This window comes from Dipodomys ordii, unplaced genomic scaffold, assembly GCF_000151885.1.
Source record: "Dipodomys ordii isolate 6190 unplaced genomic scaffold, Dord_2.0 Scaffold22, whole genome shotgun sequence".
Taxonomy (NCBI): Eukaryota; Metazoa; Chordata; class Mammalia; order Rodentia; family Heteromyidae; genus Dipodomys; species Dipodomys ordii.
The window spans coordinates 2832572-2859156 of record NW_012267238.1 but is presented as its reverse complement, the minus strand read 5'-3'; the positions used below and the strand labels follow the sequence as shown (position 1 = coordinate 2859156).

Here is a 26585-nt window from a genome sequence, read left to right as displayed (position 1 = left end):
TGTCCCCTCTTCCTTTTTATGTGGTGCTGAGTATGAACTCAAGGCCTTCACAATGGTAGGCAAACATTATACCACTTAGCCACCCCTCTGTCTCCAGTTCCTGAATCAGTTTCTTTACAACGAATAGAACCTCTCCTGACCTACAGATTCTAGTTCTGCCGTGTGACCTTCAGAGCATTTCCAGTTCTCTACAGACAATAGCCTTCACATATGACATGGGGCTGTGGCCTTAAGACCATTCTGTTCTCTTCCAGCAGAGACGCCGGTGACCTTCGTCTTGGGGGTGCACTATAGTAGAGCCATTTGTTCTTTTGCAGGACAACTGCTTGCCTCCTCCACCCCCACCCCCCAAATCGTAACGGCCTGGCACTTGCGGTCAGTTGCAAAAGGACTCGTTCATGCTCAATCTCTTCGTGGTGGGGATCCAGAGGGAGGAAGAAAAACACCAAAAAACAAAACCGGTAACTCTATCTTAGAGTCACCGGCATGATGACCGCTCCCGGTTGCAAAGAAGAATAAAATCTCACTTCGAGCATCGCCTCCCACCCCTATCACACATCCCAATACAAACGCTACAGTCGCTGGAGCCAGCAGGAGGCGGGGGGCGGCCAGTGCGCGTGCGTCGGCGCAGAGCCCTCTCTCGCCCACGTGCGCGCCCCCGGCCGGAGACGCGCACCGCGGCCGGCTGGCGGGAAAGCGCGCGGGAAGCCCCCGGCTGCCTCTCCATGTGGGGGAGGGAGGACTGGAGGCGTTTGGAACGTGCCACTCTCAGTGAGAAAGGGGGGATTTTCGCGCTTCTTTGGTTTTTCCACCTCTCCCATCCGTCCACCATTCCGTTAGTTCCCCCTATCCGCCAGCACAATACAGAGCCCCGCGCCGCAATCCCGCTCCCTCGCTTCAGCCTGGCTCGGGCCCCCTGAAGCCGGGCGCAGGACTGAGCTGTTTCCTTTGCCGCCGGAGCGGGGCGCTGCACCGCGCGGCGGGGCCGGAAATTCCCGCGGCCTGAGTGGTGGAGCTCTAGCTGGGAGCGCGGCGCCGCCTTCCTCCTCGCCGGGCCGGGTGGGGGCGTCGGGCACCGCGAGGGCCGGGCTGCCCGAGTGGGTGGGGAGGGGGGGGGGGGGGGCCGCCGCGGCGGGGGGGGAGCGCGAGCGACGCGGCTGCTGTTCACCAGAGGCTCGGCGAGCCGGGAGACCCTGGCGCCCCCGCTCCCGGCCCCCGCCCCCTCGCGGTCTCCGCCTCCTTTTCCTCACACACCCCCCGGGCTGCCCGGGCCCCAGGCCTTCCCCGCGCTCCTCCTCCTCCGTCTCTTCACACTCTCTCCGACCTGGGTCCTTTTGCTGCCCGTCGGCCTGGCAGCCTCTGGGGCGAGTCCTCCTCGGGCTCCCTTTCACACGCACGCACGCGCCCTCGCTCGCAGGGCGGCCCCCTCTTCTCCAGCCTTCCTCCTGACCGTCCTTTAAGGCCGCCGTCGGGGGAAGGATTGATGTCCCTTCAGCATCATGCAGCCGCCGCCGAGGAAGGTAAGGACGCAGCTGGAGGGGCTTGGGAGCTTTGAAGGGATGCGTACCCGGAACGCGACCACTGTGCCCCCTCCCCCTTTCCGCAAGGGGCCGTGATCGCTGGTCGCCTCTGGCATGTCACTGAGTTGCCGCCGGTTCCAGGCGGGGGTGCGGGGGGTGGGGTGGGGGGAAGGTGGTGGGAGGGGGTGGCGCGTGTGCGTGGTGCCTGCCTTGCCAACCGAGGGGCAGCCAGGGACTTCGGTAGCGCTGGAGCCCCCCCCCCCCTTCCCGATATTGTGCAAGAGTTTTGGGTGTGTATTTAGGTGTGTGCGTCCGCATGGTCGTGCCACCCACTGCAAAGTGCATTCTCGGGGCTGCACCGAGGGGAGCCAGGGGGAGCCCCTGCAGATTTGCAGAGCCCTTGTGCGTTGTGTGATTGTTTAGTCTGCACACCAGGTTTGAGCCCTCCAGTCGGTTGTCGCCCAGCGCGGTGTGTGTGTGTGTGTGTGTGTGTGTGTGTGTGTGTGTGTGTGTGTGTGTGTGTGTGTGTGTGTGTGATTTGTTTCAAGCCTAGCGGTAAGGTTTGGCCTGTTTCCCCCCCCCCTCCCCTTTACCCGGGACTGCCGTAAAGAAGTTGGAGGAGTCACCGCCCTTCCATCCCAAGGAAAAGCAAATTAAGAATTGACGGATTCTGCCTTTCTTCCCCCCCACCCTCCACCCCGCCCTGCCCCTGTCAAGGGGACCAGGAAACCGAGGCACTTCCCCCAGGAAAGCGAGTTTGCGGCAGCAAGCTGGGTTTGGATGGCCAGGGTGGGAGTGACCGGTGTTTTAGGCTAGTGAGCAGCTTCCCTTGCGTTTAATCCTGCAGATGAATACTGGTTATCTACTCTGGGTGCTGGAGGGAGGAGGCCGTTCTGCCCTCCTCTTCTGGGCAAACATTTGCCGAATGTCTAATTCACCCGTCCCCAGCTTTCTCTTCTTTCCCCTTTTAAATGGGTTCTCCAGCTGAATCTTTTTCTTTTGCATATGTACTACCTCTCCAGTGGCCAGCATTCCACTACTGGAACCTCGAACTCTGGGGTCCAGCCTTGTGGTCGAGGTTCTGGCCAGCTGGCGTTTGCGGCTCTCGATATTTGAAGTGGAGCCACCATGGGGCCTGGCTTGCTGGGTTAGTTTAAAAGAACTGTATATGCTGGAAGGTCACTTTTTGAGTTCTCCTTTGTGAGAAAGAGATTGTGGTTTGATGGGCTGTCAGCGAATGGAGGACATCATCCCCAGCCTGTCCTTTCTCCCAGCTATTGTGGAATAATTTATGTAGTTCATTCATACATATTATTTCACGATGGTCTAAATTTTGGTTGTTAGGTATTCGATATTTTTAATGTCTCTTCTCCCATCTAATCTCTGCTCATCTCTCCTAGTGGTCAGTATCTGTATCTTTTTTGGGGGAGAAGAAATGGAAGAGAGGTTCTTTTAAAACTGTACTGAGCTTGTGCATAAAGTAGAATGTCTACTATATTTTGCAACTCTTTAAATCTGTCATTTTTTACTTGTGCACAAAAATGTGTATTCAGCCTCTTTCAGATTGTTTGGTTATTACGTATCTTTAGTAATAAAACTAGATGGCAAATAATGGGTTTATGGTCTTCAAGGAGAGTAGAGCAAAAAGTACATATTCTGACAAGTATTAAGTGTTTTTAAATAGGTTGTGCTTCAAATTGTAAAAAGACTTTCATAAATATATGATTTATTCTAGGTGAAAGTTACACAAGAGTTGAAAAACATTCAAGTTGAACAGATGACAAGACTTCAAGCCAAACATCAAGCAGAATGTGATTTGCTTGAAGATATGAGGTAAGGTTATAGTAAATAGTTTGATAACTTATCTATCTCTGTTTCCAAGGACCTTTGAGTTGTTAAGCTCTTGGATCTGATGATGGAATTTCTTTTTTGGGGTGGGGGTCAGTCATGGGGGCTGAACTCTGGGCCTGAGCGCTATTCCTCAGCTCTTTAGCTCAAGGCTAGCGCTCTACCACTTGAGCCACAGCTCCACTTCTGGCTTATGTGGTGCTGAGGAATCGAATCCAGGGCTTCATGGATGCGAGGCAAGCACTCTACCACTGAGCCACCTTCCCAGCCCTGGAATTTTTTTTTTTTGGGTTTCCTGCTTTAAGACTGTTAGCACTGGGGCTGGGAAGGTGGCTCAGTGGTAGAGTGCTTGCCTTGCATGCATGAGGCCCTGGGTTCGATTCCTCAGCACCACATAAGCAAAAAGAAAAAAGCCGAAAGTGGCGCTGTGGCTCAAGTGGTAGAGCGCTAGCCTTGAGCTGAAGAGTTGAGGGACAGCGCTCAGGCCCAGAGTTCAGGCCCCACGACCGGACCCCCCCCCCCAAAAAAAAAAAAGACTGTTAGAACTTTTATTCGGCTGAAACTTGTAACTGAAATTACAACAGAACAAACTTCCTTCAGTGGAGAAACCTTAATTTACAGATACTGTTAGGAAAGAAACAAAGGGCTTAAAGGTGTTAGATTATGATCAATGAAAGAAAAATTATTTTTTTTTCATCTGTTTACTCTTTTGAAATAAAAATTCTTTTTAGTTTTTTGCTGGTCATGGTGCCTGAACTCTGGGCTTGGGCACTGTCCCTCTGCTCTTCAGCTTAAGGCTAGTGCTCTACCACTTGAGCCACAGCACCACTTCCAGCTTTTTCTGCTTATGTGGTGCTAATGAATCGAACCCAGGGCCTCATGCATGCAAGGCAAGTGCTCTACTACTGAGCCACCTTCCCAGCACCGGAAAAAAAATTCTTATTTACATCTTTTCACTGAATTATAACGGCTATTTACTGACTTTAACAATTTTACACAGGTTTTGTTTTTTTGTTTTTGTTTTTTTTTGTCAGTCATGGGGCTTGAACTCTGGGCCTGAGTGTTGTCCTGCAGCTCTTCAGCTCAAGGCAAGCGCTCTACCACTTGAGCCACAGCTCCACTTCTGGTTTTCTGAGTGGTTTATTGGAGATAAGAGTCTCACAGACTTTCCTGCCCAGGCTGGCTTTGAACTGTGATCCTCAGATCTCAGCCTTCTGAGTATCTAGGGTTACAGGCATGAACCACCAGCGCTGCCTACACAGGTTTTTTTTTTTTTTAAAACAGACCTGTAGTTAATGGTTAATATCTGGGGTGATTCAGTCAACCTTAGATGATTGTATATTAGTGCTGTTCGTTACTGCATGAAATAACTTTGTCTTTGAATGATAAATACAACACAAACTGTGTTTCTCATATTTTGTTGTTACTTATATTTATAATCAAGATAAATTCAAACTTGATAAGACATCTTCTAACATTTCAAAAATGAGTATCAGAAATGTTACACACCTGTAATCCCAGCACTTATGAGGCTGAGCCAGGTGGATTACAGGCTCAAGGCTAGCTTGGGCTATATATTGAAAACCTATCTCAAAAATAAAATGGAGGACAAAATGAACAAAAAGAAATCAGAGTATTGTGAAAATGAGAGGGAAGCATGATTTAATTTATTGAAAGAAATGTTAATTAACAATCATTGTACAAACTGACAGGTCAACATGTATTTTTATAAATAGAAAAGATGATTTGCATGATGAAATAGAGTGGCTACAATTCTTATTTCCTTTGAGTACCATAGTTATCAAGTGAGAGGTTTTGAGTGAAGGTATGGCCCCAGTAGTAGAGCATGGGCCTTGAGTGAAAATTCAAGTGACTGAAAAGTATTCTTATTTTAATTCTGAGTTATTTTCTTTCTCCTTTTGTTCTTTTCTTTTTCTTTTTTTGCTTCTTGTCACTACAAGAGGAAAAAAAAAAGGTTCTTTTAAGTGGGGCTGAGTATTGAACCCAGGCCTTGTGTACACTAAGCATACACTCTTCACCGGCTCTTCTCCTTAGTTTCAGTGGGTTTTTTAGATAAAAAAAAATTCCTGTGTAAGATACCTATGGCTAAGTCTACCAATATATTTTTATAGAAATCTCTAGAGGAAGCAATCAGTTTTCAGAAGCATTTCAAGAAGGCAAAATTAGTGTGTAAATGAAGATTCTGTGTGGAGTGTGGATGGTCACTGGTCATTAAGTCTTGCTGAGTATATGTGTCTTCTAAGACTTAATTAAATTCTTTACTTCTGTTGCCTGTGTGCAAGAGTTTAAGGCCTAGACTATGGACTTTGAAGTCAGTGTCAGATTCGTGTCAAATGTACTTGATGCAAGTGCTTAAGATCTAGACTATGGACATTGGAGTCAGTCTTCAATTTGTGTCCAGGCTCTGTTACCTTCTAGATGTTCTGGATTCTGAAAAAACAGCTTTCTTATTCTAAACTTCAGTTTTCTTATTTGTAAAATGGGGCAGTAGTGGCCTGCATTCACAAAGATTGTGCACTGAATGTTGATATGGCATGTATTAGGAAAGTTGATGTAGATTGTTGTTCCTGCTGTTGTTTCTTCTGTATATTTTTGATTAATCAATTCTGATTGTATTGTTACAATATTCTAGTTATCATAACTGTGTCTTCATAGCTTCTATATCCCGTCTCACCTTTTTACTCTGTCTTCCCCATTGCTGTCAGTTAGTTTTATTATATATGAGTTCTCTGTGGCCTTCTGGATAAAGGCTGGCCACCTTGTCATGGCATACATGACAGTAGCTTCCCTAATTACAATCTTGGCATGCCTATGCTTACTTGTTCTTCTGTCCACTCAGGGTATCTGATTATTTGTGTATTCGATACTCATGCATTTGCTTTTGCTGTTTCCATTGCCTATTGATACCCTTCCTGCCACTTTTTCACCCAATAATCTGGCTACCACTACCTCTGCAAGTTAATTGCCCTTTGTGATCTCAAAGGATTTCAACATTCTTATGTGAATTCTTTGAAGTTAGAGGCCAAACCTTAATCTTTTTTGTAACTTTGTACTTTTGTAATGACAAAATTATCAAATGAATATTGTTATATTTAAATGTACCCTTATTTTGTTCTTGGTAAAATATTTTATAAGAGCCTGTAGAGGTATCTTTCTGCTGACCCTACTTTATACTTTGATTTACATGGGCACTTTATACTGTGCTATTTGATGTAGACTGTATATTTATATATAAACAGTAAGTGCAGAGATTGGTGGTGCACTACGGATCAGCAGATTATATTTTAAAGGAGTCAGTGTGCTTTTCTATTTATTTGACACCTATATAGTTGTGACTAGAGTACTGTATTGCCAGAGGAAATGTGATTGAGGTCCCTCTCAGTCTCTGTCTCTGTGTGCTCAATTTAAGAGATTTAATTGTTAGAGTATGCTATGGTGAAAGTAAGGTTTATTATTTGACACATTTTATGAAATGAGATGACTGAGCCACATGTTACCAAAGATTGCTACATAATTCAACTTTCTAGAAACAAGGATTCTTTTCCCCTTCTCATTATACAGAACAAATGTGAAAGTGCTGAAAATTTTTATGATTTCACTTATTGGGAGAATAATCCATTGTGGAAATTATGCACCTTATTGACTCTTTTGGGTATGTCCACCCATAAATATTCTTTTTTTTGTGCTGGTCCTGGGGCTTGATCTCAGGGATTGTGTGCTATCCCTGAGCTCTTTCTGCTCAAGGTTAGCCACATGGGCTGGCTTTGAACTGCAGTCCTCAGATCTCAGCCTCTTGAGTAGCTAGGATTACAGTCGTGAGCCACTTGCATCTGACTTCCATGAGTGTTCTTAAGAATGTATTTTAAGGAAGTGGTGCTGTGGCTCAAGTGGTAGAGCACTAGGCTTGAGCTGAAGAGCTCAAGGACAGTGACCAGGCCCAGAGTTCAAGTCCCATGGCTGACAAAAAAAAAAAGAAAGAAAAAGAAAAAGATGTATTATAAGCAGTAGGGTTATTGTAAAGAAAATATACATGCACGTCTGAAATATCACCACAGAACCCCTTAGTGCAATTAATAAACACTTAAAAAAATGAATGACAGGAAGAGTAAAACACGCTCTGTTGGGGATAGAATACCAGCAGAATCAGAGAGGGCTAATAAAGAGGGTGACTGAAGGTTAAAATGGTCCAAGTAACTTATTTACATGATATATGTGTATGTATACATACATATATAATGTACATTACATGTAATACATATTATATATACACATACTGAAACCCTCTTTGTACTGATGTATGCTAACATGCTAACATTAAAAAAGAAAAAAAAAGGGCTGGGCACCAGTGGCCCATGCCTGTAATCCTAGCTACTCAGGAGGCTGAGATCTGAGAATCCTGATGAGCAGGAAAGTCCATGAGACTCTTATCTCCCTCCAGTTAACCACCTGAAAGCTGGAAGTAGCTCTGTGGCTCAAGTGGTAGAGTGCTCCCCTTGAGCTGAAGTGCTGAGGGGCAGCGCCCAGGCCCAGAGTTCAAGCCATTTGACCGACCAAACAAAAAAAGAACCAAAAAAAAAAATCATTGTATTGCTTACCTATAATCCCAGGTTGAGGCAGGAGGATGGAGAATTTGAGGCCAGCCAGGGCTATATAATGAAACCCCACCTCAAAAAATCCTATCTCAAAGAACTAAAACAAGAAAATGAGAAAAAAAAAAACGTTTCATAGAAATGTTTCTGTTCCCCAAGGGGAACTAAGGAATACTTGCTTGGTGCTGCTCACAAACTCAATAAGCCCATAAATTACTTTATATAAGCAACACCAGTTAATCTTTAAAAAGTCTCCATTAGCTAGGCATTTCCTTATACTGCTATACCATAGACAAGGGGCTTTAAAATCATTAGCTTTAACTTTTCTATACATACTGTATTGGTTAAGAACACACAATTTTAGATGCCTTAGTAAGAGAAATACTTGAAACTGACATTCAAATAAGCTGTAACATTAACTTTAAAACATCACCAAGTCATCATCTACTTGTTTTCTCAATTTTATTTTTTTGGTGCTGGAGATTGAGCCCAGTATCTTGTGCCTGCTAAGCATGTACTCTACCATTGAGCTATATACCCTCAGTCCTTCCCAATTTTAAATAGATTGCAGTTGAGACTAGATTGGCAATTGGCTTTAAAATTGATTCAACATAAGCAAATTGGCGTTTATGGATACAGAAATGATAAAGACCAAGATCTGTCTTACGCAGCATTACAGTTTACAGAATGATTTAAACTAATATACCTACCTTCATTCAAACTGTAAAAATCCTGCTGAAAATCTATATGACACCTCTGCTCATGAGTGCATTTTTTTTTTTTTGGGTCCGGTTGTGGGGCCTGAACTCCAGGCCTGGGTGCTGTCCCTCAGCTCTTCAGCTCAAGGCTAGCGCTCTACTACTTGAGCCACAGTGCCACTTCTGGCTTTTTTCTTTTTGCTTATGTGGTGCTGAGGAATGGAACCCAGGGCCTCAGGCATGCAAGGCAAGTGCTCTACCACTGAGCCACCTTCCCAGCCCCATGAGTGCATATTTTAAGGGCTCCATCACACCTAGAACTATTTATGTGTTTAAAAAGTTAGTGACAGTTGTGAAAACTGTGTCCCCAAATTCTATGCAAAACATTTGAAAAATAGTGAAATGCTAGCCTGAGAGGTTTTTCTGCTTGTCTCTTTCCTGCATCTTTGAGAAGCACAGGCTTTTACTGTGGCAAGCCTAATAATAATAAATGTCATATGATAAAAAGAGTTGAGGTCTAAATTCTTGTTATTAAATCCTGGCCTTTTATTTAAAGTTGGAAATTGTGTGAGTTACAGTAATCATAGTTTGTGAGTTATGGTAATCAAATCAAGCAGTTGTTCAAACACAAATTTACTATTACCAATTTATCAAGTATTGCTTTTTATAAACAAAGATACACATAAAATTCAAGCTAGTATAAGTCTAGGTTTGTGAAAACTGAATTAAAACATGGAATTTTCACTTGAGACCCTTAGAAAGTATGACTGTTGTTTTCTGAAAATATGCTTTGCTAGCCAGGCACTGGTGGCTCATTTCTATAATCTCAGTTCAAAGCCAGCCTGTGCAGACAACTTCAAGAGATGACCTTCAGTTAACTAGAAAAACCTAGAACTAGAGATGTGGCTCAAGTGATAGAGCCTCAGCCTTAAGTAAAACAGTCAAATGACAATGTAAGACCTGAAGTTTAAATCCAGTAATGGCGTAGAGGTGGAAGCCATTTTAAATGTATCATGTAATGTGGTAAACACATTAGTAGATGCATCTTCGTTAATATGTATATTCAAATATTGAGTGTCTGTATGAAAATTCCTTTGGATATAAGTAGTGTAAATTTTTTCATTTTATTATTTTTAAAAATTATTGAGAGAGGGTCTTGTTCAGTAACTCAATCTGGCCTGGAACTCATTGTTTAATCCATACTTGCCTTGAATTCTTGACTCCTCCTCCTGCCTTCAGAGTACTGGGATTACACCAGAGTACTGGGATTACACATCCTGTCTAGCATCTGATTTTCAAAAGTCTTTTAGGTATAGTGACACATTTCTTTTCCTTTTTCTTTTTGTTGGTCTCGGGGCTTAAACTCAGGGCCTAGGCGCTGTCTCTGAGCTCTTTTGTTCAAAGCTAGCACTCTACCACTTTGAGCCATAGCACCACTTCTAGTTTTCTGGTGGTTATTGGAGATAAGTCTCAGGGACTTTCCTTCCCTGACTGGTTTTGAACCACACTCAGATCTTAGCCTCTTGAGTTGCTATGATTACAGGTGTGAGTCGCCAGTGCCCATCGATAAATTTCTTTTTCAGAGTGTCACACTAGATAAGTAGATATGGGAGAAGTTCATATTTTTAACTGATGACTTTTCAGTGCACTGAAAGATAGATCTTGAAGCAGTCATTTTACTCTAATGTAATCATGAATACTGTATTTCCTTATAAAGTACCAGTTTAAACTTATAATTTGTTTCTTTCCTTCCTTTCTCTTTTTTCTTTTTTCCCAGTGATACAGGTTGCACACCTGTAATCTGGAAATCTGAAATTATCTGCTAAGAAGGTTTTGGATTTTAGAGCACTTTTGTCTATGTAAATATTCTAAAATCCAAAAAACCTCTGAAATATGAAGTACTTTTAGTCCCAAGCATTTTGGATATGGGAGTTGAAACACTGAACTGAAGTCAAAGCTTACTTATTCAATGTTCATAACTTAAGCTGCTTGAGAAGGGAGGGAGGAGTTCTGACTTTTTCTACCTGTCTTAACAAGTGGGATGACCTTTTAAAAATTCATTGTGACTGGAGATGTAGCTCAGCAATAGAGTGCTGTAGCATGTGAAAGACACTTGAGTTTGATCCCCTGCACTACAAAAACAAAAAACTCATTAATGATCTCTGTATTCCAGCTTTTTGTATATACTATGTTGAGTGGAATCTGGGTCTTTTTTTTTTTCCTTGAAACTGTCTCATTATATACCTCAGGCTAGTCTCAAACACTATTCTTCTGCATGCTTCCACTCAGCCTTCTGAGTGCTGGGATTATAGGTGTGTACCACCATGCGCAGTATGTTTTTCTTTTCTGAGACTTCCACTATTCTCTTCCCTGGAACTTTACCTTCTCACCAGATTCTCTATTAGTTTCATGCTCAACTTGTTAGTATTAACTCATTCATTAAAAGAGGGCATATATAGGAGCTGGGAGGGTGGCTCAGTGGTAGAGTGCTTGCCTTGCATGCATAAGGCCCTGGGTTCGATTCCTCAGGACCATATAAGCAAAAAAAGCCCGAAGTGGTGCTGTGGCTCAAGTGGTAGAGTGCTAGCCTTGAGCTGAAGAGCTGAGGATCAGTGCCCAGGCCCAGAATTCAGGCCCCATGATAGACAAAAAAAAAAAAAAGAGGGCATGTAACTTCTTATTCTTAACATAAATAAATAGCAGATACTTTTTCTTAAAACAAAACACAATGCAGTGCCAGGCACTCGTGGCTTATGCCTATAATCCTAGCTACTCAGGAGCTGAGGATCAAGGTTCACAGCCAGCCCAGGCAGAAAATCCCTGAGATTCATCTTCAATTAACCACCAGAAAACTGGACATGACACTGTGGTTTAATGTGGTAGAGGCTAGCCTTGAGCTGAAAAGCTCAGAGACAGTGCCCAGGCCTCAAGTTCTAGCTCCATGACCAACAACAACAACAAAAAGATAGTGTGGGGCTGGGAAGGTGGCTCAGTGGTAGAGCACTTGCCTTGCACGCATGAGGCCCTGGGTTCGATTCCTCAGCACCACATAAGCGGAAAAAAAAAAGCCAAAAGTGGTGCAGTGGCTCAAGTGGTAGAGTGCTAGCTTGAGCTGAAGAGCTGAGGGACAGTGCCCAGGCCCAGAGTTCAGCCCCCACTACCGGACCCCCTCTGCCCCCCCAAAAAAGTTAGTGTGATCCTGTAGTCCCAGCTCAGGGACAGCGCCCAGGCCCTGAGTTCAAGCCCCACAACCGAAACAACAACAACAACAACAACCCCCCCCCCCACCAAATCCACAACATATTAAGCTATAAACAGGAGAGCTTTATGCTGAATGTGACAAGTTCCTCTCTCTTTCTCATCTGGAATTGTGAATGAAGGATATTAGTGTGATATAGCTGTTTTCTTTGCTTTCCTCTCCTTCATTTCTTTTAGGGATGCATTTGGAAGCTGGCATGTTGGGAGTATAAGAGGAAAGATAACTTATTTGCTGTTAATCAGGAACATTCCATTCTTTGGGGAGATTTTATACTGATGCGTTTCCTGTTGATGTTTGCTGCCAGCAGTAGACAAGTACAGTTTACTTTCTTTTTAGTTTATTATTTATTTTTTTCCTCTTTGCTCTCAAGGCTTCTTACCAATTATGTTTCTAGATACTAGAACCTATGTGGCTTTGTTTTGTTTTGGTTTGGTTTGGTTAGTATTGTTTATTCTTACGTGCTGAATCAGAAAGTTTCTTTGCAGAGACTCAGAATATAAAGAACCTTCTTAGCAGATATCTTTAGGAGCTTATTATATAGTATGAGAAAGTTCTAGACTTTCAGAGTGTGGTAGCTATATTGTGTTTGGTTATCTTAGGTGAAGGTAGAAACTGAAGCACAGCTTGATGAAGTAATTAATTTTGGTGAAGACTCTAAGCTATTGTACTGTCATTGTGTTTCTCAAGCTGTATGTGTATATTGGGGGCTTGAAATCAGGCTCTCTTGCTCAGCTTTTTCAGTCATGCCTGGTGCTCTGCCATTTGAGCCATACCAGCTTAGGCATTTTGCTAGTTTATTGGAGATAAGAGTCTTGAGGGTTTGTGTGCCTGGGCTTGCTCTGAATCTCGCTATCCACAGACCTCAGTTTGAATAGCTAAAATTATAGATGGGAACCACTAGCCCCTGGCTTCCCAAGCTTTTAACCAAGGAACTCATCATAGTTCCTATTTTCAAGTATTTGCTATCAAAATACGCATTATTAGCTGAGTGCTGGTGGCTTTTACCTGTAATCCTAGCTGCGTGGGAGGCTGAGCTTGCTAGGATCATGGTTCAAGGCTAACTCATGCAGAATAGTTTGTGAGACCTCTGTTAACCCACAGTTGGGTGTGGTAGTATATACGTCTCATACTCTCATATGTGAGAGGCTGAGATTGGAAGAATTGTAGTTGCAGGTCAGCCTGGGCAGAAAAATCTTCAAAATTGTGTCTCAACCAACCAAAGCTGCTTGTTATTCATGTACACTGGTCATCCTAGCTATGACTTGAAGCCTGAAATAGATGAATTGTAGTCCAGGTGCATGCCCATGCAGAAAATGAACGGTATGTAAATAAAAAGAACTTGTGCAAAAAAAGGGTAGTGAGAGCTGGAAGCATAGTTCTGTGGTTGAGTGTCTGACTAGCATGTGTGAGGGCCTGAGTTCAAATCCCAGTAGTCAAAGGGAGAAAAAGATTCAGAAAAGCTTAACTCTTTTGAGTTCAAATTCCAGCACTATCAAAGGGGAGAAAAGGATTCAGAATAGTTTAACACTGAAAGTGACCAGTTTTATCTTTTTAAAAATCAGGCATGAGAATATTAGATACAAAAATCTGACTACAAGTTTTAAAAGAGCTTTGACAAGTATAAATAAAAATTGTGAGATAGGTAATACCTCACTATAACTGGCAGTATCTTTTCTTAGTGGGACATAAAATTGCATGATGTATCATGAAAACTTTAAGTTGCATATCAGTTAATGGACTCAAGCCTTTCCCTTCATTCCCTAATCATTACTGCTTTCTAGTCACTGTTCTTCTAGATTAAAACAAAAAATTAGGAAGTGGCGCTGTAGCTCAAGTGGTAGAGCGCTCGCCTTGAGCTGAAGAGCTGAGGGACAGCGCCCAGGCTCAGAGTTCAAGCCCCGCGACCGACAAAAAAAAAAAAAAAAATTAAACCAGGTGCTGGTGGCTCAGACCTATAATCCTAACTACTTAAGAAGCTGAGATCTGAGAATAATCATTTAAGCCAGCCTAGGCAGAAAAGCTCTTGAAACTTTGATCTCCAAATAACTAGCAAAAAGCTGGTAGTGTAGTCATGGCTCAAGTGGTAGAACACCAGCAGTGATTGAAAAAGCTGAGTGAGAGTACGAGGCCTGGAGGTCATTCCCAGTACTGGTGCAAAAACATACATTTGTATGTACACAAGCGCGCACACAAGTAACCTAGATCTTGAGAGGGAGATTTGTGGTACTGGAGGTTGAATCTGGGCCTCAAGTTTGCTACACAAACATCTACCAGAGAAGGAAGTTAAATGATTTTAAAACTGAAGTTATAAGGAAAAAGATCAAATAAAACCATACTTAGTGTTTCTTTGGAGAGAGGTAAAAAATGATTAAAAAGATATGAACATTAATAAAAGATAACACAGAATTTCATCTGACTAAATGAATTTAAAATTTAAATATAATATATCCTTTCATATTATGGTCAGTTGTAGAGGGAAGAGACTAAGAAGAAGATATAAGCTAGGCAAAGGATGAAATACAATATGATAAAGTCTTTTCAATAAGATAGTTTTTTTTTCATGATCACTGCTTATTTAATTGAGTCAAAGTTTTGGTACTACCTCTTCCTATTGCTTATAAGCCATTCCTCAAAGTTCTTATGTGGCCTTAAAATTAAAAGAGTTGATTAGATTTTAAATGGGATAGTCATTGTAGTCTACTGCAAGTTATTTTTAAGATTTTAAATGGGGTAGTCATTGAAGTTATTTTTATGATTTACAGACTTGAATGGAGAATACTCTCTTGACTCAAATGGAATTAAACTAAAGCTAGTAAGGTTAATCGGATGTGGTGGCACAAACCCAGTAATTCCAGTACTTGGGGCTACATAGCAAGATCCTATCTTAGAAACAAAAACAAGCAAACAAAAACAAGTGCTGGATACTTTTCCTTGACCTGTCATTTTTTTAGCCACATCTAGATAATTAAATAAGAGAGATAGTGAAGGTGATCTGGTGTGATAGGGTAGGGTTATATATTGGAATAAGTGCTGCTTAGGAGTTTACTACCAGGGTACAACTCCTACTGCTTAGTCTTTTATTAAGTGTATGATTTTGAATACAAGTCATTTAAACTTCATTGAACCTTATGTTTCTTATCTGTAAAATGATAATAATTATAGTACCTTATGGACTTATTTTGATAATTAAACCAAGTAATGCATATAAAATATCTCTTGCACAGTGTGTAGAATGTAATAGGTGTTCTTTTGTTAACTAATTGAGAGCATCAATTCAGAAATTATGGTCTGTGACTTATCCTCCAAAGAGTTAACCTGAAGTTGGGATCTGTAATTGCCAAAGATAAATTCTTCCTATGACACAAAAGCATCTCTTTCCCCAAAGCCAGTGGTCTAGGTGTCTATTTCATCTTCTGTGATTGTAATATGCTCTTATTTATTGCTGATGGCTTTTACAGCTTCAGTTATCATATTTTTATAAGATTATTTGAGGTAGAAGAAGAGGAAAGAAGGAATTTTTCTCCTCGCATAGCTGTTACCCTTCTCTTCCTTCTTTCCTTCTACTAGGGAAGATGGTTTTTGCCAGTCCTTCTTAATAGACTTAACTTGATAGTCTCATTGATTAACTTTACTTCATATACTATGCATGCCTCATGTAAAAGAGCCTGAGAATTTATCTTCTTGGAAGTTGATCTTTGCTAAGAAATAAAGTTATAGTGGTAGTAATGTGACCTTTCCTATGTAACTGTTTTGCCTAATCTGTCACAGGACTCCATTTCCAATTTACTCCTGTTGATTCTCGTAGTATTAAAAATACATTAGGCTTCAAATATGAAGTACATTGATAGAATTTGAAATGTCCCAAGCTGATTGTGGATTAAGAACTCCATCTAAACAATTTGTATCCTCTTCTTCCAACCCTTTTGAGCTCAGTATATTATTTTAGGAGTAGGGTTTTGTATTTGCCATAGGTAGAGTGGCCAACAGGCAAGTGGCCTCTTAGGATACTCTTCAAAGGAATTGGTTAGAGTTAGAGATCTTGGTACTTTTGGTCATCTGATACTTTGGAGAAATGGTGGTTTAAAGGCCCTGCAGACAATTTTATTTTATTGACCACCTTTGCATCTCTGTTGAGAGTGCTAGTGAAATGACTGAATTGAAAGCAAGAAAGGGCAAATGAGGGCTACAACTGTCCCTGGCAGAGTCATTTGCCCTTACTAACTGAGTCAATTTAGTCTTGAAGGATAAGGTGTGAAGCCTATTATATAAGGAGGCCTGTAATGACAAGTTAGTATTTTTCTTTATAAATTTGTGAAATAGATGTTAAGTCCCACAGAAGCCATTCTGTGCTATGTCAGTCTTTAGAATAGGAGTTTGTTTTTTTTTTTGGGTCCGGTCGTGGGGCCTGAACTCTGGGCCTGGGCGCTGTCCCTCAGCTCTTCAGCTCAAGGCTAGTGCTCTACCACTTGAGCCACAGCGCCACTTCCGGCTTTTTTCTTTTTGCTTATGTGGTGCTGAGGAATCGAACCCAGGGCCTTGAGCATGCAAGGCAAGCGCTCTACCACTGAGCCACCTTCCCAGCCCGCCCCTCAAGTTTTGAAGCAGTGAAACTTAAAAAGGGGATAGTACTTGTTATTTTAATATTTACCACTTTTATTATGTTTTATTTTTTCCTAACCTTGGGATATAATTTACACAGGTAAAATTTTATCCATTTTAACTGTGTATAGTTTGATATATTTTAGTAATTGTGTGTCCTTTGATTGAATAATCACTACCACAGTGGATTTAAAGAATATATCATCTAAATCCAAAATGTTAGGTGATACGACAAAACTAACAGGACTTAAGAAACAAAGAACTCCCACTCATCTGGTCGAACCACTACTAAATATCCCCGTGCTGCTGATCACATGTATGGTGTATATGTGTACACTGTTATATGTTATAGACTGTGATAGAAAATTTGCTCCAGGAAAGTTAGATGAACTTGTGACTTTAAATGAGCATCATTATTCCACAATACTGTGAAATTCGGGAAATTATGTAATCATTTAATCACAATTAAAAAAAACAAAACAAGAACCTCGGGGAAGGTAGGGAGGGAAGGGATGGTAGGGGAAAAACAATGGAGGGGGTAATAATGCTCAATAGGAAGTGTACTCATTATCTTACTCATGTAACTGTAACCCTCTGTATAGTATCTTTACAATAAAAAATAAAAAAATATTTAAAAAAATAAAAGAAAAAGAAAAAAAAGAATATATCATCTTCTTAAAATGTCTTTGATGCTCTAGTTTTAGGTAGCTATTTTTCTACTTTGTTATTTATGACTCAGACTTCTTTTTTCTTCCAGTATTAAAGTTTCTTTCCTTTCTTGTTTGTTGGCACTGAGGTTTTAAACCCAAGGCTTCATACTTGCTTGAGCCACATGTCTCCAGCTTGGAATTTTGCTGGTTATTTTGGAGATGGGGTATCATGGACTTTACTGCCCAAGCTGGTTTTGAACCAGTTTACTCAGATCTCAGCTTCCTGAGTAGCTAGGAGTATAGTTTTTTTTTTTTTTTTTGCCGGTTGTGGACCTGAACTCTGGGCCTGGGTGCTGTCCCTCAGCTTTTCAGCTCAAGGCGAGCGCTCTACCACTTGAGCCACAGCACCACTTCCGGCTTTTTCTGTTTATGTGGTGCTGAGGAATCGAACCCAGGGCCTCAGGCATGCAAGGCAAGCACTCTGCCACTGAGCCACCTTCCCAGCCCAGGAGTATAGTTTTGAGCCACCAGTGCCCAGCTAAAAGATCTTTTTCTAATTGTTCATTGCTGATACGGAAGTGCTATTAAAAATATTAGCCTATAGTGGTACTCACTAGACACTATATTGAAAATGAACTATAGGGGCTGGGAAGGTGGCTCAGTGGTAGAGTGCTTGCCTTGCATGCCTGAGGCCCTGAGTTCGATTCCTCAGCACCACATAAAAAAAGAAAAAAAGCTGGAAGTGGCACTGTGGCTCAAGTGATAGAGCGCTAGTCTTGAGCTGAAGAGCTGAGGGACAGCGCCCAGGCCCAGAGTTCAGGCCCCACAACTGGACCCCCCCCCAAAAAACAAAAAAGAAAAAAAAAGAAAATGAACTATACACAACTTGTGCGTGAAGAAGGGAGGGAAAAACTGGGAAGAGAGAAAGGGAAGGGGTGACATGTCCCAATTACTTGGCTTATGTAACTGTAACCCCTCTTTATATATCACTTTTATAATAACAATAAAAAGATAATACAAATATAATTTAAAAATGAACAGAGCTCATATTCTCAACAAAAAATATTAGCTTATATCTTGTGACCTTGTCAGATGCATTTAGAAGTTTAATAAGTTTTAAAATAGATTTTAAAAATATTTTCCCTCTGTATGAGCATGCCATCTGAAAATATAGTTTACTTTTTTCCTTCTAATTTATAAGCCTCATTACTTTTTCTTCTTTTGGCACTATCTAGGTTCTCTAGTACAACAGTGAATAGAAGTGGTGAGAGTAGACATCTTTGTTCTTTCCTACTGGCTTTCTTTTTAGTCTTAAGTAAGGGCATTGAGCCTTCCACCATTGCATTTATAACTGTATATTTTTCATAGATATCCACAATCAGGCAGAGAAAATTACCTTTTCCTAGTGTCCTAAGAACTTTGTTTTTTAAATGGAATCTTGATATGTTATCTAACCTGGCCTCAAATTGCTAGATTTTGAATTGGTCCTGCTATCTCAGTCTTTTTCGTAGCTAGGATTATAGGCATGTGCTATTAAACCTGGCCAGGGTTGATTATTTTTATGGGTGACTAATATTTCGCCATATGATATACCACGTTTTATTTATTCTCTGATCTATTGACGGATGGTTTGGTTATTTCTGCTTTTTGGCTCTTATAAAGTAGTGGTGTTACAAACATTTGGGTATAAATTTTTGCTCTTCTACCTGTTGCTAGATCTGTTGACTATGTACCTAGACGAATTACTACGGTACCATATCCTCTTCTTCCCCCTCTCTCTTCCTCTTTCCTTCTCCCTCTTCCTCCTCCTTGTCCTATTGGTGTTCTTATTATATGCAATGCGGATGATCAGACCTAGGATCTTGAACACATTAGGCAATTTATCTTTGAGCTATATCCCCAGCCCTAATTATTTTTCTAAATTGCTATTCTAATGAGTGTTAAATGGCATCTTATTGTATTCCCTATTGACTAATGATGATATCCAACCAAACTGGATGCCTCAATGGTGTATTCTACTGTATAGTTAAGGAATTAACACCAATCTCACGTAGGACCTTCTAAAAAATAAAAGAGGAGGAAATAATTCCTAACATGTTCTGTAGGCCATCATTATTCTGATAAAGGTGTGGTAAATGAGACTGAGGCAGGTGTTTAAGGCCAGACTGGGGTACATAGTGAGTTGCAGATAAACCTGGGCTTCATAGCAAGACCAGTATAACACAAAACAAAATGTAACTCCCAAACTTCCTCATCATGTTAAAGCGTGTATATGAGAACCCCATAAATAGCACCATAATGTTGAAGGACTAAAGCTTCCCCAGGTCAGGAGGAAGGCAAATACATTTGACATTCTGTAATTCTATCTGAAAATGGTACTTACTTCACCAATTTCACAAAAAATAAGTAAAAATTTTATTTGAAATATTTGGTCATGCTGGGCACTGCTTGTAATTCCGAGCTACTCAGAGACTGAGATCTAAGGATTGCAGGTCAGTGCCAGCCTGGGCAGGAAAATCTGTGAGACTCTTATCTCCAATTAACCACTAAAGGCGTCAGAAGTGGACCTGTGGCTCAAGTGGTAGAGCACAAAGAGGCTCAGGGACAGTGCCCAGACCCTGAATTCAAGCCCTAGGACCTGCAACAACGACAACATCAACAACAACAACAAAAACCAAACAACCCCTCCCCTCCACAAAACCAAAAAAACAGAAGTGGAGGTGAGGCACTCAAGTGGTACTGCACTAGCTTTGAACAAAAAAGCTCAGGATAGCACCCAAGGCCTGAGGTCAAGGCCCCTTGTCCCCACCACATTTTGTTTGTGTGTATGTTGTTCTTTCCTCCTTTTGGATTGTTAACTTTTTTTGTTGTTGGTCCTGGGGCCTGAACTCTGGGCCTGGATGCTGTCCCTTAGCTCTTCAACTCAAAGCTAGTGTTCTACCACTTGTGCCACAGTGCCACTTTCAGCTTTTTCTGCTTATGTGGTGCTGAGGAATTGAACCCAGGGCCTTATGCATGCAAGGCAAGCACTCTACCACTGAGCCACCTTCCCAGTCCCTGGATTGTTATTTTTTAATAGGGAATACTGTTTTTTCCTATAGCACTTTTATAGGTATCAAGTTGATAGCTCATGGTAGATACTGCTTTCCAAATTTCTAATAATTTTCTTTATGAGCAAGTTCTCATATATGAATTTTTAAAAATTCAGTTTCTTGGGCTGGGAAGGTGGCTCAGTGGTACAGCGCTTGCCTTGTATGCATGAGGCCCTGGGTTCGATTCCTTAGCACCACATAAGCAAAAAGAAAAAAACCGGAAGTGGCGCTGTGGCTCAAGTGGTAGAGTGCTAATCTTGAGCTAAAGAGCTGAGGGACAGTGCCCAGGCCCAGAGTTCAGGCCCCACGACCGGACCCCCCAAAAAAAATTCAGTTTCTTTTCAGCCAATTTGAGCAGGGCTGAGCAGGTAGAGCAGGGCTGCTGCCAGGACTGCTCAGTGCATGCTCTCACTATATGCCACACCAGCAACCTAGTTTCTGCCAACGTGGCTTGTTTGTGTGAGTCCTAATTTAGTTCTTTCTCTTCCACTTCTTCAAATTATGAACAGGGATGCTTCCTCTGCAAGCCCATGTTCTCTGTTTTGTTGTTCCAAGTGCTGACTTTTAAGTTTTATACTCCAGGAAATGAGTGTGAAGGAATGTACTTGCATTGGAGTTTTGGAGTCTTGTGTCTTATCTTTTTCTTCCATCTCCAGATCATCTCTCTCACTTATTTTCCATTTATGTGTCATTTGCTTCCTAGTTTCATTGGAGATCATGTTCATATTCATGCTTATTCTTTATTGCTTTTAGGTGACTTCTGAGGGAAGAGAAAGACTGATTTTTCTCTGATGTTTAAGACCTGAAGAGCTCAAAATTTGTTTTTTGTTGGTAACTTGTTTATTCAATTAGTCAAATGTTTAAACGAATTTAAACTTCATAATTACAGTCTGTGGAGTGTCATACTTTCATAGATGTAATAAATATTTTAGTTGTATATGCCATGTGCCAAGTTTGTCCCAAGTACTTTACAAATAAGTACTTAATCCTCATAATAATCTTTTCCTTTTCCTTTTTTTTTTTGGTGCCAGTTCTGGGGCTTGAACTCAGGGCCTGGGCACTATCCCCAAGCTTCTCTTTGCTCGACTAGTGCTATACCACTTGAGCCACAGCGCCACTTCTGGCTTTATTCTGTGTATGTGGTACTGAGGAATCGAACCCAGGGCTTCATGCATGCTAGGCAAGCGCTCTACCACTGAGCCACCTTCCCAGCCCTCATAATAATCTTTTGAAGTAGGCTTTCCCTTTTTTTTTTGCAGTTTTTTAAATTGTGATTAAATGATTACATAAATTTCACAGTACTGTGGGATAGTGATACTTAGTTAAAGTCACCAACACATTCTACATTCTAAGTTTCATGGGGCAAATTGTCTTTATCGTGGTCTATAAAGTTTATAAGTTCTATGAGCTTTGACAATACAATTATTTCTTCCACATTGGGTGATACGTACATTGCATTCCTTTTGCTTAGTGTCAACTGTTTCCTCTTTCCCACTTATTCCCTCCCTCCCATCTCTGCCATTGAGTTGCTTAGTTCGTTTTAATCAATGTCCAGTGCAGCTGATGCATCCTGCTGTTGTATATTTTCCCCTGTTTCCCTCTGGTTCTGTGTGCTCCTCTTAATTTCCCTCTGATGTGAACATATATACCATATATGTGGTCAGCAGCATGGGGTCATTTAGTAGTTATTCGACCAGATGAGTGGAAGTCCTTTGTTTCTTTTTTCTTTTCTTTTCTTTCTTTCTTTTTTTTTTTGGTCCGGTCATGGGGCCTGAACACTGGGCCTGGGCGCTGTCCCTCAGCTCTTCAGCTCAAGGCTAGAGCTCTACCACTTGAGCCACAGCGCCACTTCCGGCTTTTTTCTTTTTTGCTTATGTGGTGCTGAGGAATCGAACCCAGGGCCTCAGGCATGCAAGGCAAGCGCTCTACCACTGAGCCACCTTCCCAGACCCCTTTGTTTCTTTTAAGCCTTGTTAATTTTGTGTATCACCTTACCTTTTGGATTTAACATCTACTTATCAGGAAGACCATGTGCTGTTTGTCTCTGTTCTTGGCTTACCTCATTCAACATGATTTCTTCTAGTTTCATCCATTTCCCTGCAAACGGTAGCTTTCTTTTTATTCTATTCTGATAAGAAATGGAAGCACATCTAGGAAATGGACACCTAATTGATAAGAAGGCAGAGCATTTCCCACTCCTCCTTTCATGACTGTAGCCTCTGTGGGCCTCTACACCTTTTGATTATATCTTATGCTCATGAGTCTCTTAAAGTAAGAGCTGTGTCTTATTCATCTTTATAAAAGCATATCTTACTTTGTAGACTTGAGGTTTTACAAATGAAAGTTTGATGCTGAGTGTTGTGCTGGTACATGCTTGTTGTTTGAGCTACTTAGGAAGCTGTGGCAGGAGGATCTCTTGAGATAAAATTATTGTTGAACAGCACAGCGAGATTCTACCCCAAAAGAAAGTAAAGTAAGAAGAATGGCTGGGGAGTGGGGGGAGAATGATGTAAGGCTTGACATTGATCAAGATACATTGTACTTGTAAGTTGACCTTTTAAATTGACATTGATGAAGATGCATTGTACTTGTAAGTTGACTTTTAAATTGAAGTCCCTTTATACAATTACTTAAAGATAATAAATGAAAATACTAAAACAAGGCTGGGCATCCGTGGCTTATGCCTGTAATACTAGCTACTCAGGAGGCTGAGATCTGAGGATCACAGTTCAAAACCAGCCCAGGCAAGAAAGTCCGTGAGACTCTTATCTCCAGTAAACTACCAGAAAACTGGAAGTGGCCCTGTGACTCAAGTGGTAGGGTGCTCACCTTGAGCTGAAGGGCTCAGGGACAATACCCAGCCCCAGAATCCAAGTCCCATGACTGACCTCTGCCAAAAAAAAAAAAAAATACAGAGAAGAACTTTGTGACAACTCTGTTTGCTATTTTTGTTTTTTCCATGCTGGTTCTGGGGCTTAAACTCAGGGCCTAAGTGCTATCCCTGAGCTTTTGAGCCACAGGCCCACTTCTGACACCTTTAGTAGTTAATTAGAGATAAGATTCTCATAGACTTTACTGTCTGTGCTGACTTTGAACTGTGATCCTCAGATATAAGCCTCCTGAGTATCTGGGATTACATGCAGGAACCACTGGTGTCTGGCAATAACCTTGTTTTAAGCAAGTCTGTTGGTGATATTTTTCTAACAGCTTGTTTTAACTTTGTGTCTTGGGGTCACATTTTAGTAATTCTTGAAATATTTAAAACTTTTCCGCTATTTTGGCTATGTTGCTCTTCGTTGCTTTGATATTTGTTAGTTTTATAATTGTTTTGTGGTGCATAAACCACAGTCACATAAGATGACAAACCTTTGTGTTCTGACTGCTCTCCCACTAGCTGATGCCTTTTTTTGCCCTGTCTTTCTCTCTCTTGCTCTCCTGTACCTTCAGGCAGAGTGGCCTTTTAGTCTTCAAGTAACAGGAAGAGTCATACATGTTCCACTTTAATTAAAAGGTAGAAATGGTTAAAAATAGTGAGGAAGGCATGTCAAAAGCTGAAAGGGAGTATTTTTTTTTCTTTTTTTTGGGTCCGGTCCTGGGGCCTGAACTGTGGGCCTGAGCGCTGTCCCTCAGCTCTTCAACTCAAGGCTAAGGCTCTACCACTTGAGCCACAGCACCACTTCCGGCTTTTTTCTTTTTGCTTATGTGGTACTCAGGCATGCAAGGCAAGCGCTCTACCACTGAGCCACCTTCCCAGCCTAGGGGAGTATTTTTTTTTATGCCAAATGTTTAGCAAAGTTGTAAATGCAGAAGAAAGTTATAGGAGGAAATCAAAAATTCTACTGCAGGGGACAAACAAATGTTTAACACACACACACACACACACACACACATAATGGGAACAAAATGTTTAAAGCACACACACACCACAATGGGGACAAACAAATGTTTAAAATGAACACACATACACACACAAAATGACCTTTTGCTGATGTGGAGAAAGTTTTTAGGTCTGCCTAAATCTGGCTAGCTGCAGCATCCCCTTAAGCCAGAGCCTAATACAGAGCAAAGTCCTAACTGCAGTTCTGTGAAGGCTAAGAGGAGAGGAAGCAGTGGAAGGGAACTTTGAAGTTTGCAGAGGTTGGTTCATGAGGTTTAATAAAAGAAGCCATCTCCATAGCATGAAAGCACCACGGGAAACAGCAAATGCCCATGTAGATGCTACAGCAGTTTCCCAGAGATGTATCTGTGAAACAACAGATCTTTAATGTAGACACAGTGGCCTTATACTGGAAGAAGAAACACTTCGATAGTTAGAGAAGAAATGTCCAAACTTCAAAGGACAAGTACAGTCTTGTTAGAGGGTAGGTGACTTAAAGTTGAAGCTATTACTTAATGTTTCAGAAAATGCTACAACATTTAATACCCTTAATCTGTTCTCCACAAGGCAACAACAAAACCTAGATATTAACACATCTGTTTACAGTATGGTTCACCAAGTGATTTAAGTCCACTGTCAAGACTTGTTGCTCAGGAAAAGGATTTCCCCATCGATGGACATCAGGACTGTTTTGACCTTCTCCCTTCTTCCCCTCCTCCTCCCCCTCCCCCTCCCCCTCCCTCTCTCTCTCCCTTTCCTTCTCCCTCTCCCCCTTCCTCTCCTTCTTCTCCCTCTCTCCCTCCCTCTCCCTCCTTCTCCCTCCTGTCCTCTTCCTCTTGTCCCCTCTCTTTTGTCAGTCATGGGATGTGAACTCTGGGCCTGGGCACTGTCCCTGAACCTTTCTGCTCAAGGCTAGTGCTCTATCACTTTAAGCTGCAGTTCCTCTTCTGACATTTTGGTGGTTAACTGGAGAAACAAATCTCATGGACTTTCCTGCCCAGGCTGGTTTTGAACTGTGATCAGATCTCAGCCTCCTGAGTAGGATTACTGATGTGAGCTCCTCCCCTCCCCTCCTCTCCCTTCTCCTTTCTTCTCTTTCTTTCTTTCCTTCCTTCTTCCTTCTCTCCCCTTCCCCCCCTGCCCCTTTCATGTGTCAGTCCTAGGGTTTGAACTCAGGCCCTATGATGCTGTCCCTAAAATCTTGCTCAAGCCTAGCACTCTATCACTGAGCCACAGTTCCACTTCTGTTTTGACCATTTATAATTAAATGTGTTTTTGTGTTCATTTGTTTTGACTTTTTTTTGGGGGGGGGTCTGGTCATGGGGCCTGAACTCTGGGCCTGGGCACTGTCCCTCAGCTGTTCAGCTCAAGGCTAGCGCTCTACCACTTAAGCCACAGCGCCACCTCTGGCTTTTTTCTTTTTGCTTATGTGGTGCTGAGGAATAGAACTCAGGGCCTCAGGCATGCAAGGCAAGCGCTCTACCACTGAGCCACCTTCCCAGCCCATGTTTTGACTTCTTTTTATAAATTCCTAGCATTGCAGTTGCTATGGTAGAATAGAGACATGTTTAGTTATGTAAGAAATACCAGAAGCCAAACACAGGTGGCTCATGCCTATAGTCCTAGATACTCTGGAGACTGAGATCTGAGGATTGCCGTCCAAAGTCAGCCTGGGAAGAAAAGTCTACAAAACCCCATCTCCACTTAACCAGTTGTTGCTCCCAGTAGAGTTATACAGATAGCGCTTTTCTTCCCATTTGTGCAGTAATATATGTGCAAAGTTAATAACAAGCAGTAATGTATGTGCAAAATATTGCTAATTAGCAAAGCTTCCCTAAGCCTTGGTGTGCAGAGTTTTATTGAGACTTAGTCACTTAGACAAGATTGATTTCTCATGTAGCTGACCTTATTCTCTGGTAGTAAGCATAGGCTATTTGATGTGATCCAAGGTCTCCAGGTAGGATATTCCAAGGTCTTACTGATTACCTCCCCAAAGCCAAAGGTCAAACTTCTCTTTGAGCAAGGTTAATTGTTTATTGCACACTCCTATATTCTTTTTTTTTAAATTCAGGTAAGGGGTAGGTTTATTCATCGTTCTGGCTGGTACCAGGCCACATTGGCCCTCCATCCACGCAGCTGGGAAAGGCCTGGGAAAGTGGTGGGAAAGAGCTAGAAAAGAGGGCATCTGGGCCTGGGATAGGCCTTATCTAGGGTATGGGTGGAGAAAGGTATGGCCACATCAAATTCAGATGCGACCTCTTCCAGCTGTGCCAGTTGCCTAGGTAACGCAGGTACTGGGTGGAGATTTTGCTGCAAGGAGGGTGGAGCCTGCTCACCATCCAGGAGCGGACTTTACATTCCAGCCTTTTAATAATCATAAAATAGGGCTCAAATTCTCTCTGGCTACTTCCTGCTGACAAAGGGCATCAATA

General features: G+C 41.9%; 1 protein-coding gene across 1 annotated transcript in view; it reads left to right on the top strand.

Moving 5' to 3' along the window:
- Positions 1–1191: 1191 nt before the first annotated feature.
- The window catches only part of Fchsd2 (FCH and double SH3 domains 2), a 214724-nt gene continuing 189330 nt past the window's right edge, over positions 1192–26585 (top strand). The window contains exons 1-2 of the mRNA XM_013013961.1: positions 1192–1520; positions 3256–3353. Coding sequence (XP_012869415.1) covers positions 1500–1520; positions 3256–3353 — 119 coding nt within the window. The 5' untranslated portion in view covers positions 1192–1499. The remainder of the gene's footprint in view (positions 1521–3255; positions 3354–26585) is intronic.